General features: G+C 36.6%; 1 protein-coding gene across 2 annotated transcripts in view; it reads right to left on the reverse strand.

The window, feature by feature from the left end:
- Positions 1 to 1,560: 1,560 nt before the first annotated feature.
- The window catches only part of LOC122079305 (protein ESMERALDA 1-like), a 23,706-nt gene continuing 12,096 nt past the window's right edge, over positions 1,561 to 13,170 (reverse strand). The window contains exons 1-9 of one of the 2 annotated variants that reach the window (XM_042645666.1): positions 12,995 to 13,127; positions 9,403 to 9,470; positions 9,145 to 9,233; positions 6,445 to 6,642; positions 5,729 to 5,933; positions 5,197 to 5,364; positions 4,720 to 4,887; positions 4,439 to 4,629; positions 1,561 to 2,207 (exon numbers count right to left, since the gene is read on the reverse strand). In XM_042645666.1, coding sequence (XP_042501600.1) covers positions 2,045 to 2,207; positions 4,439 to 4,629; positions 4,720 to 4,887; positions 5,197 to 5,364; positions 5,729 to 5,933; positions 6,445 to 6,642; positions 9,145 to 9,233; positions 9,403 to 9,470; positions 12,995 to 13,001 — 1,257 coding nt within the window. In that variant the 5' untranslated portion in view covers positions 13,002 to 13,127 and the 3' untranslated portion in view covers positions 1,561 to 2,044. Of the gene's footprint in view, positions 2,208 to 4,438; positions 4,630 to 4,719; positions 4,888 to 5,196; positions 5,365 to 5,728; positions 5,934 to 6,444; positions 6,643 to 9,144; positions 9,234 to 9,402; positions 9,471 to 12,994; positions 13,128 to 13,170 lie in introns of those variants that run through there. The other variant, XM_042645667.1, reaches the window with a different exon arrangement.

Raw genomic sequence — 13,170 nt, forward strand, 5'->3', positions numbered from 1 at the left:
ATGCCTATGTTCTTATGTCTATCTATCTCTTTCTCCTTTATATAAATTGACTTTCCCTATCCTCCGACTAAAAGGAAGACAATGATTGGGTCTTGCTTAGGTGCGGAGTCGCACTCTGGGATACAAGACACTCCCCCACCCCACCAACCTTTTTTTTTTTTTTTTTTTTTTTTTTTTTTTTTTTTTATGCGTGATGGTTTTGAAACCCTAATTTTTGCTCAGACTCAAAGGAAACAGGAGGTTACAATAATTTGAGGGACTGGGACTCCCATGATCAAAAGGGTTGTAATTGGCTTTATCACTTGTGGGCTGTCAGCCACAAACCCTTTACTCATTTTGGCAGCGAAGTCAAACAGACAGGATCCTTTGGTTCTTGCATGATTCTTGGCAGTACAACACTGCAATTACCATGCCGCTTTGAGGTTTTTCTTTCATTAAAGCACACACGTATTGATCAATGAGGATGAGGGCACAATCAGATGGTGGATAATCAACACACCGGCTAACTGATATTTGAACCCACCCTCTTTTTCAGCTTAGAAGAAATACCTACTGTTCATTCAAATCTATTCCTCAAGAAGTATTGTATAAGGCTAAAAGCTGCATTTTGCTTCTCAACTACCCCAATCGGCTGATTCCATTAATCAGAATCCATTTTTTGAAATAATGGTTCAGTGGTTTGGGCAGAATTTTAGATCAACGAATCGGTATCTGAATCGGGTCCAACTGATCCTGACCCGATTCCATTTTAGATCGGCCAAAATCAGTGTGGAATCGGTCACATTCCATCTGAACTCTAGAAACACTATTGATCGCCTGTTCTGATACGGCAAGAATCAAGATTGCAATCGACAAATTCGCCCAATTCGCCCAATTCGCCCAATTCGCCCAATTCGATTCTAAGTTTTAAATCCATGGTCCTGGGTCCCCTTCCAGAAATTGAGGACTTGAGGGAGACAAGTAAATGGGAAAAAGAGACCAAGGGGTCAAGGACCCGTTTGGTTGGAGGCGGAGGTTACTCATGGACATAAGGGCACAAATGGACTGTTCATCCCATACAGATTAGGATTGACACTTTGACTTAGTTCAACACTACCCATTTAATGATCTGAGTTCTCAATTAACAGAAATACCAGCTCTTTCAGAATGCACACTTATAAATACTCCGGAAGTTCTTTTCAGATACACGGAAATGATTTAGTTCTAGAGCCAAAGATCGTAGTTCTCAAACAAGCAATTGAAAAGATTCCAAAGCATTCTCCGGGGTTAGGTATTGTTCCTCCAATTTATTACCTGTCATCAACAGAAATACCAGCTGTCTCGGAATGCACACTTTTAAATATTCCAATTTATTATATGCCATCAACAGAACTACCAGCTTTGGCAATCAAGAAATTTGAGAGGATGCAATGGGAGCATTTATGGGATGATGTAACAACAAAATATTAGTTAATAGCATAGTAGTGATTTGCTAACTCAAGGACAAAGAGGGAACAGAGGCATAATTTTCATTATAACCTTGACTATTAGAAGAAATTGGATTCTGAGCGGCCCAAGAGAGAGAATAAAAATCAGTCTACTGATTTGATAAATGACAATGTATACAGTGTCTGTTCATCTTTTTTCAATCCTTCCACACATTGATGAGATCAAATAACATACAAGCAATGCAAAAACTGATCATGCAAATGAATTCAATTTGTCAGGTCAAGGCTTTGTTAGATGCAGCAGCTGCAGCTGAAAAAAATGGACCAAAACAGTTGTTGGTGCCCGGGTAACTGCCAGCATTGAAAATTTGGATCTGTTTCACCTCTTTCGGCAGATGTACAGAAGGGTCGTTATAACTCTCCTTATTCACTGCCATGGAAAGAATCAGAGCAATGTGCTCACTGCGAAAATCTGTGAAGGTCAAAAATTTTTGTGCTACCTCTCTCCGATGGGAAAAATTAAAGCAACGCAACGGAAAGAATGAGGGTCAACGACGAGAAGCACACACCAATTTGTAGGAACAAAAACAATCCATCAGAATACCGTTCCAAATAAATCAAGGAGCTGATAAGGATCTGTGACGTTCTGGCTTGTTTACGCGACACATGCAATCTGGACACGGAAAGGAATATAGGGAGTCATTCGGTCTTTTGAGCTGAATTCCCTTTGCATCACTGTGTGAGCGCATGCTCAGCACTTGACGTTTGAAGGACTTCCACCTGAGGCAGAAACCCAACACCATAATTAAAACCTAAACCATCGAGTGCAATCTAATAAACAACTAGCTTATTAAACCAGTCCTTGTCTTTATAAAAGTAGACTAAACAGTCACAATGACCAGGATATCAATCAAAGTTGCTTCTATCATGCGTAGGGGGTTTGATGCTATTGCCATTTGAACTACATTAGACTAAAACCAGACCACACTAAGCTGGTTTTTGATCCAGTCCTCAAGCTTACTTGAAATTCTCTGGTGTACTCAATGTACGGAAAGGAGAAAGAAGAGTTATCCAATGGTTTAACAAAGCTTATTTGTGTCTTGTGGAAAATCTGTTAATATTTAGAATTCTTTCATTTAAAGGTGAAGAAACTTTAGTAGTCTAGTTCCCATGCTGAGACTAATTCAGCACTCTAGTTTTAGAGTTGGCATCCAATGTATAGCCACCACGTAATCAACACACATCTTCCCTACCCCTACTTGGTTCTCTCAAAACAGATTGAACTGCATATTACCATTCCACAGCCTATAGTACATACAATGAATTGCTTCTAAATTAGTTTACAAACCCAGCCATGTATCACCACGTACTCGACTCAGCTTTGGAGCACAGCACAAGAAAATTTACCCAGTTTCTCATTATGTGTCACGAATCTAGCATAATGATGACTAAGAGTCACAGGGAAGACTTATGGCAGAAATTCCAATTACAAAATGTTCCAAGAGCTCCTCTAATACATCATTTGAGCAGCATGTAAATGGATACTGGCGCATGTAAAAAATCATCAGGAGAATTGAAAGGGCCAGAAGTATGTGGACCAAGTTGTAAGAAGTGATTTTTTTTTTTTTTAAATAATTTGGGAGAGAATGTAAAGAATATATTGCCAATAATAAAACAAAATAGACCCTCTACAAAAATCACCCCCTACCCGTCATTAATTAACAGAAAAATATTTCAAAGAAAAAAGAGTGAAAAGAGATTGGTTAACCAAAATAACATAGCCACAGAGGAGTGATTGGCACCCCAACCCACCATTGGTAAACACAGGTTACAAAACAAGAAAAAAAAAATAATAATAATAATAATAATAGCAATGATAGTAATAACATGCAAATGGTCACAAATGTATGCACATGGGATACAAAAAAGGTCTCCATAAAAAGTAGAGTGGAAGCAACCGCCTTTATGATTTATATTGACCACAGAAAGTTCTTACCACATGAATTTTAATGCTATCTTCTGATTGTATGGGAAAAAAAGGCTAGGAGACTAAAGCTATTAAAAAACAAACACTATATGAAGGAATGCAATTACTTTTGGAAAAGTTCTATTGGTACCAACGAAAAAAGAGGTGCAAGTTTTACATGAAGTAGAAGAAAAGAAAAAAAAAAATTAAGGTTCATATTTATTATATGTATCTCTCCAACATTAGCATGATATGTTATTCACAAATATGAATATCAGCACATACCAAAAGATGTCCAGAATGTAATTACAGGCATGAAAGAACATCTTAACTCAAACAGTAAGTTTTTTTGTTCTTGTACAAAAACAGTAAGTTCAACACTCAACAGTAGTTGAAAACCTGATTAGAAAATTCATATATTGTAGGAAAACTTTGCATTACTTTGAGAGAAAGAATCTGCACAAAGAAAAGTACACTGAAAATATGCAACTCTGCCCAAATATATACCAAATATGTGCATGGGCTTCTAAGCTGTGGGTGTAAGTACAGAAAAAATATATGCTTTCCAAGTCAAATGAATTTCTTAAAACAAATATTTTTCATATTATAAAAGGCAAGTATTCTTTGATATATATTGATAAGAATATTAAGTCAACATATTGTTTATATCCATAGATGATATCTCACAATTCCTTGTGTACTAGGCTCCATTTGTTTCAATGTAAAAGGATATTCTGCACATGCATGATGGAAATTTTTCCAAATCCCTTTTGTAGGATTATTTTCGTTAAAGAAATTTGGCTATTAAAACCAGGAAAATAGATGGAACCGTCATCAAATTTTCACCTTTGACTAGTGAAATTGAATCATGGCAAATACATAATTTTAGCCTTTCTGCTGAAATGCTAACCATAAACAACATTTGGGTTCCAATGTCATTGCCATGCCCAGCCAGTTTGACAATAAGCTTTATGACTAGGAAGAATTAATGTGGCACACCGCATGCAAACAAATGAAAGAGACATGTAATGTGATGAGCACATACCCGATGTTTGGGTTATCTAATATTAATGTTAGCTTCTTCTTATCAGGCTTGATTGTCTTGGAGTGTCCACCATACAAATATCTCCGGTGGCCCATTAGAAAATGTGGGAAATTTCCACCTTGAGTTGTCACAAATGCCTCACTGTGGAGACAGACAGTGTAGTCTATAGCAGCCATCCTGGAAGAGTAATTCTAGAAGCAGTAATTCAAGTTAAAGCACTGACCTTGACTAAGACCATCAGTATATAGCTATTCTACAAGATAAACAAAAAACATCCATACCTTAAATGGAGCAAGTTCCTCAACTGAAGCTAGTGTGTCTTTAGTCTGCAAGAGTGGAAACATCTCCAGAAGAGGGGCCATGTTTTTTTCAGAATTGTATATCTTTCCAGATGCCAAATAAATAGATGTGCTATTATCGAAACCCATGCCCCTGAGCATCAATCCAACCTGACTAACATGTATTAACAATGAAGAAGGCATTAATGAAAATTGAAGATGTGACTTAACATAGCCAATAAATTTATAATAAATCATAAAAATGATTTGAGCAAAGATTATATCCAAAAAAAATGTGCTAATCCAACATATAACTCATCAAACCCTAACTAGTGAAAATTTTCCCAGCGATCATGAGTTTCTAATGTGAGGACATGAGCCAAAACTCCGATACTGTTAATTCAAGGCACAACTATGCACAATAAACTTCAAACAGCTCCAGAGGGAACAAAAGGACTGTAGATGTGAAAGTAGTAATACCTCCAAGGGAGTAAGGGGACATTTCCCGCTGATCCTGATTGCTCCAGGCCTTATAACACGACCACGTTTAGTAAACTTTCCCCTCCAACCTCTTTCTCTAGCGGCATTCATGTCCTTTTTCTCTTCGTCTCCACCATCAAATACACAGCAAGAGAAAGCAACCATATCCTGTAAATGAAAAGGTACAACCAAAACTTATTACCAAAATTTAATTTGTTCCAAAGAATAATCTGTATTATTTCCCAGAAACTTATATAAACTACCCAACCCCCTGAAAAAAGAAGAAGAAGAAGAAGAAGAAGATAATAGCCAAAGCTAACAAAAAACAGCTATAAGTAGGAGCAACCATACAATGGACTTCCAAAATCCAGAAATTGTGGATTCCCAATGACTGTAGAAAAAGTAAAGAGCAAGAAATGCCTTGAAAAATTCTTTCGAAAGGAGTCACCCCGTATGCACAAAGAAAAATTTCACGCCCTATGAATGCTATAAACAGAATGATTAAAAAACTCCTATCGAGCTCGAATCTGACCTCCTCAAAGCGTAGATGAACAGCAACATATTTTCCATTATTGTTTGCACTGCGTTCTTTCATTTTTGCAACCAAACTGTTTGCCAAAGTTGCTATAGGATTTGAAAACTGTAAAGCTTCATAATTTGCCAAGCATCTAAAACGTTGTACTGCTGGAGGAACATCAAAGGACAATCGATTTGCAAAAGGAGAAATCCTGATGACCCTGCATAATCATATGCAGAGAAATATGTTTAAACTTATTCATTAAAATGCTAAACAAAGAATCAAAGTAAAAAAACAGCAACCAAGTGCACAAGGCTCCTGCTACGGCAGGGTATGGGAGGGGCAAATGTACGCAGCCTTACCATTGCTTCGCAGGAGAGGCTGTTTCCAAGTTTCGAACATGTGACCAACATGTTGCAATAGTGCAACTTAACCATTGGGTCACAGGCTCACCCACTAAACAAAGAATCAAAGTAAATATGTGTAATTAGCTACAAAAACTAGCCTCATGCATTTTTATCCTATTCTAATCAATGAACATAACTTTTAGAACATAAATAGATCTCTTGGAGGTACTTCAACACATCACCTAGAATGAGAGACACCATAAAACTCAAAATTTCACTATACAAGTCTTGTAAAAGGACCTTAAATTTTCAGCTTTACCATTCCATACATCTGTGCAATAAGCAGGTGAAAGGAAACAAGTAACAAAGAATAGCATAACTCACTGTTCGTCAAGTAGCTTTGGAAGAACTGCATCCCTATAGTATCGAATGGGTGACCAAGCCTTCACTTTGAAGTTATAAACATTACTCAAGTTGTGGTCAAATCGTTCCATTATGTATTCTGGTATCTTATCAACCACCCGTACAACATTTTTCAAGGTACTAATGAAGTGATCCTCATCATAGATGTCATTGAATTTGCTGCAGAAGAGTAGCATGTGTATCAAAGCTTTCACCCACAAAGCACAGACTGATCTTATGGACAAATTATTAATCAACCACACAATTTTTGATTGATGCAAACAACAGTAAGTATAAACTGAAGAAAATGTTCAGACTATGAAATACCAATGTAGGAAAATAATATAATTGCCAATGAAACAATAAATTCAAAGTGAATGTAGGCACTACTTTTACCTGCTTATGAACCAGGACAGAAGCAGACTGTAAACAAATTAAGTTAATTCAATCTAGTAGAATCAAAGGATAGAGTAACATATTACTTTAGAATCTTCAATCTAGTAGAATCAAAGGATGTGGTAACATATTACTTTAGGATCATATGTAATACCAAACATTATCGAAAGTCATGAATGAACAGTGCAAGGGTCAATAGCCTAGGATGATTAAGTCCACCTCAGGAATATTGTACTCTTGGGAATTGATAGTGAAATAACCTAGAGGGGGGTGAATATGTTATACTAGTGGAAATTTAATATGTTCGAAATAATTATCCCAAGTGTGATTGAAAGAAAAAAAGTTGCGGAATAAAAGTCGCAATCATACAAAACCAAGATTTATAGTGGTTCGACTCAATCCGAGTCTAGTCCACTCCCTACAAGAATCATCTTGTAAGGTATTCCACTAGTTTTCCCTTTCAGTAAAGTAGGTAGGGAAGAACACCTTTAAAATCTTTTTACGGATAAGAGTATCCTTACAAATCTCCTTTACAGACAGAGATGTGCCTTTACAATCTCCTTTACAGGTAGAGAGGCACCTAACAATCTCCTTTAAGGTAAAGAGGCACCTTACACTCTTTTAAGGATAAGGGGATCCTTACAATCTCTTAAGGATGAGAGGGTCCTTACACAAGCCTTAAGTATAGTTTAGACTTAACGTAAAATAGAAAATGGAGAAGTAGAATAAAAGAGGATTACTTCTAGTGTGGTGGAAATGAAATATGCAATGATGTTAGAATGAATGCACCTTTGAAATCTTCTTGATACTTGTAATGTAATTGCCAAGATGTAGATGAAGACTTGTAGATGGTCTTGAGTTCCTCTTGAATGTAAAATGAAGAACTTGAACTCAAGAGATGGTGTAGACCAATTCTTACTTCTAATGCTCAAATAATGCTTCTCCAAATTTGAGATTAATAGTTAATTAATGAGTAACATTAGAGGTATTTATAGGTGAGCTTAGGAGCATTTTAGGTAGCAAATCAGGCTCTAACGGTCATATTCTGGGTCCATCAGTCGACCGCCATTGGTAGCCGATAGACCAGAAAGAGCCGTTGGAGCAAAATATAGTCGTTGGGGGCACTTTCAAGTAGTCAACGGTCGATCGAGAGGTCTAGCCGGTCGACCGGCTATGGTCTCGGATAGTGCCAGTCGACCCAACATGACAGACTCTGTTTTGACAGAATATTGTCATACTGACTAGTCGTCAGTGTTTTGACCATAACATTTTGGTCCTACCTCGGATTGACTCAAAACTAGTTGCGTTGAAATCATGACTCGATTTCCTACAACTTTTATGAAGGGTCCATCTCTTGATACTAACTCTAAGGTTACTCAAAATGCCCTTGAGTTAGGTCATTGTGGTTTTCACAGAATATTACTAGAACACAATTTTCTTAGTATGTTCCATACTACCTAAGGACTTTCATACTTGCTCAAGGTATGTCCTATGGTTATTCTAGTATGATGTTATGTAATGCATTAGGTGCGTGCATGTATATATGGAAGTTCACAGTTTACATATAAACAACCATTCTATCCTAGAGGTCTTCTTCTCCACTTGAACCTTAAAGTCTTTATCTTCACTTCCACTCTTGGCATTTCTTCTTTCATTCTTCTTGTTTGCAATTCCATGTCTTTGAGCTTCATGTCTTGACATCTTGAAGCTTGAATTTTTCTGCTACCTTCTTCAAGCATTGATACCAACTTGTTGATACTCCCCATTTGATGACTTCAATTCATTCATCAAATTCGATCTTTGATATGAAGTCTCTACAAAATAATACTTAAAGGCAAATTGTGAAATACCTTCATATGTTTATTATCATCAAAACCAACTATAGGAGTGTGGGCATATCCCTAACAGATAGGATAAAATGCACAGAGATAAGTATATACATAACTTTAAAAGATCAGTGAATTTTATCTCCACCGTATAGATTTTTGCTCCAGGCTGTATACTCATACTAATATAGATTTGCGAAAAGACGTCAACCCAAACAGTAATTTTCAGACAGGATCTCAGCTGTAGACCTTAAAACTATTCTATCATAACCCATACTGAAAGGAAGAGTATATACGAAGCACAAAGCAATCAAGACAAATGTATCAAAATTATCATATATATATATATATATATTCAATGAAATATGGATTAAAGCCTCACATGAAACTAAAAAACTGTAAATACTCACCTTGAATTACATACTAGATTTTTAGGTTAAGGATAGACAGAACAACAAACCTTGGATCCCTCCAGATGCTATGGAAATGGAAGTATGGGATTACAAGTGTTGCATTCAAATAACCTGCCACAGCAACTGCATTGCATATCTGCAAAACAAAGAAGGTAATCAAGTAAGAAAATGTAAGAACAATTCTACCCAAAAAAAAAATGTAAGAACAAGGGCTGTTTAGTGAGATCTAACTCCACCGGTTGGGGGAAAAAATGAAATATAAGAGAATGATAACTCAGAAAAATGTGACAGGGAATTGGAACAACCGATGTCCTTTGCTGATTCAAGCCACCATTTGCCTCCACATATATGTAACCGTTTGAATCAGGTAAACCTATAATATGGAACACAACATCATCCACTTTAAAGTTTGTAGAAAAATGATCATTAGTGTAGAAAGACTTGTACAAAAGATACCAGCAAGAGGAAAGGGGGTAGATGGTGAATGGATGCACATATATTCAAATTTGGCAAATCCAAGTAAGATTTTTAATGAAGTGAAACAGTTCATATAATGGCTCCACACGATGTGAAATCTGCATGGCTATCACTGGAATTAGGTCACTCTAATCAATGTTATCAGGAACTGAGCATGATCTCAAAATAAAATAGTTAGTTTTAGTTCAAAGTAATGAAGGGAAAATAACAAGAGAGAGGAAAAAGAAGAAGAGGAAGATGCACAAAAAACACTTGGAAAGAGAATAATTTCCCTCCCCTATATTTACTAACTAGAAGGAACATGTAAGATTACATCAATACCCCCACATAACATAAGAATAGCTAAAGAGGTAAAAAAAAAAGAAATATTATTAACAAATTATCCATAATACCCTTACTACATGAACTCTAACACTCCCCCACAAGTTGAAGAATAAATGTCATACATGCCCAGCTTGCTCAAGAGGGTACTGAACTGGAGAGAATTAATCCCTTTGGAGAAGATATCAAGCCAACTGGTCTTCTGTATTCACAAAAGGAGTATAGAAGTAGCCAGAGACAATTTTTTCTTTTATGAAATGTTGATCACCCTCAATGTGCTTTGTATTGTCATGTCGTATAGGATTGTGAGATATACTTATAGTAGCCTTGTTGTCACAACACAACCGCATAGAGCCCTCAATATCAAACCCAATTCTTTAACTAACCTTTTCAATTATAGAAGCTCGCAAACTCTATGAGCCATGTCTCTAAATTCGCCTCTACATTTGATCTTGTCATAACAAACTGTTTTTTGCTTCTCCATGTAACCAGGTTGCTACCCTCAAATGTGCAATATACTGATGTAGACCTTTTGTTAGAAACAAAATCTTGTCCATCAGCATTAATTAGCCTTCAATCCTCAAATGGTTACAACATCACTTTTTTTGGGCTACATTCAAATACCTTTGGATGTGATACATATCATCCAAATGCCCACTCTTAAGAGCATGCATAAATTAACTCGTTACCCTAACAATGTAAGCAATATTAGGGTGAGTCACTGAAATATAGATTAACTTTCACACTAGGCTTTGATACTTTCCTGTATCGATTATGTGAGTTTGTTGGTTTATAGCCAAAAAATCTGGTCTCCTTCAACAAATCGAGCACAAACTTCCTTTGACAGATATTTATGATATGTGGCCTTGCCACTTCAATTCTCAAGAAATATTTCAAGGTTCCAAGGTCTTTAATATCAAATTATTGAGCTAAGACTTAAGTCTTTTCATCTCATCCCGTTCATTTTAGTCACCACATTGTCATCCACATAGACGATTAGAGTTGTGATAGTATCATTACCTCGTCGACTAAATAGAGTATGGTCAACTTGATTTTAAGTGTATCCATTCTTCTGTATAAGTTGTCCAAACCTCTCGAAACCAACCCTTCGGGAACTGTTTAAGGCCGTATAGAGCTTTCTTAAGACGAAACACTTTCCCTTCAGTTGAGGGAAACTTGAAGCCTAGATGGGTCTACATCTACATTTCCTCTTCCAAGTCACCATAGGAGAATTCATTTTTCACATCTACCTGATAGTGGCTAGTCTTGATTAGCTGCCATCGATAAAAATGACCCTTATCAAATTATGTTTAGCCATAGGGGCAAATGTCTTCTAATAATCAATTCCATACACTTGACTATTCCTTTGGCCACCAATCTGCCCTTATATCTCTCAATAGTGCATAGTCAATTCCGTACACTTGACTATATCCTTTGGCAACTAATGTGGCCTAATATCTCCCAATAGTGCTATCAAACCGGTACTTGTTTGAGTAAACCAATATGCATCCAACAGGGTCCCTCCCCTTTGGAAGATCAACAAGTTCCCAGGTACAATTGTTCTTAAGGGACATCATTTCCTCACCTATAGCTTCCTTCCATTTTGGGTTAGACATGGCATCAATAACATTCTTGGGAACAGGAGTTGAGGAATGAGCAACTAAGAAAGCAACACCTGTAAGAGAGATTGCATCATAAGAAACAAACTTGGCTACGAGAATAGGTCAAGCTCTTGTTCATTTCTGAACAACAATGGAAAGATTTAACTCGGAAGGAAGGGAAGAAGTATTACCTTCATCAGTTTCTGCCGATCAATCCATTGGATCATCCTAATTTTTGGAGCATACATTCTGAACGTTCTAAGCACTGTTCAACCTAACATTCAGTCCCATCCAAGTATTTGATTTTAAGCTATTGGTTCAACTCAAGTCTGGCCTGTCTCTACTTAATTCTAGATCACTGTTATCCTGTCCTGTGGGCATTGTGTTCTATTAATCTTATCTTATCTACCTTAGAACACAACATCCATTCAGTTGAATAAATGCACAAATGATTACATAGGTTACTAGCTGTTCATCCAGCCTCTCGCTAAGAACTCCATCTTGAAAAAGTAGTTTTAAAAGGCAAACCAAAGCTGAACATATGTAAACAACCCAAAGGAGAAATAGAAGGGACAAAGTTACAAATGTATCCAAACAAAATCCCAAAATGGAGAAATCAAATATATCAAAACCAGTGGCTGATTGGGTGCAGCCAATCCAGAAGCCCACTATCAAAACTGGCAACCTCTTCAACCACATGGCAGTCACATGCCCTAGTAAATCTCTAACATGTGACCCCCCTCATTATTTTCGTACATTGTCAATAATTTATTAGTTGAGCTTTATTATTTTTCCACTTCATTCTGTTGAAACAAAAAAAAATGCATACAAGATGGGTATAGAGTTTGTCGGGAGAGTACTTGAACGAGTGCTTGTGGATGGTGATTCTACAAATGTCATAGCTCAGATGCACAACACTTTGGAATAGCCAAAAAATTCTTTCACCTTATTCTACTTATGCACCACTTGTCATCTAGGCTGAATCGTTTGACTCATTGGAACCCAAGGACCACTAATAAGGTAGCGATGAGCAGGCAAAGCCGGAAGTTGTTCATCCAAGATTATTGTTTGGGACCAGTATTCCATTGTGAGATCTAATCTTTTGTATCTCCAATTATTTATGTTGCTATGGCCTTTTTAGTAGTGGGTGTACTCTCTGTTTGGAGAGTCGTATCTTTTTTCTGTCTTTCAATGAATAGTTATTTAACAAAACACCCAATGCATACAAATGCATATTTGGGAAAATATCCATCAGAACAAGAAGAGACAGAATTGTAGAACCAGCGCCTACACTGAAAAATAAAATTAGGCGCTGAAAAATAAAATTAAGCTCTACATTATCTATCAAGTAGTCCCTGATACAATTTAATCAAGTAGAAATACAGTAAAAGTATAATAAACAAAACTAGCACCAAAAAAATAATAATAATAATAATAATAATATATATTCAGATAAGTATGGACTTCTACCAAAAAAAAGGTAGTATGGACTTCATACCCGCCATGCTCTTGTCTATACAAGGCCTCCACTCACCACCTTTATGAGAGTGTTTCCACACTGTCGCTAACTACAGCAAAGTCAACAACAAGCATTAATAGAAGATAAGAAAGTAATCATAGGTATCAATAAAAGCTGACACGGCAACAAAAGGAAATATATAAAGGAGGGGGGCA

This window comes from Macadamia integrifolia, chromosome 5 (assembly GCF_013358625.1).
Source record: "Macadamia integrifolia cultivar HAES 741 chromosome 5, SCU_Mint_v3, whole genome shotgun sequence".
NCBI lineage: Eukaryota > Viridiplantae > Streptophyta > Magnoliopsida > Proteales > Proteaceae > Macadamia > Macadamia integrifolia.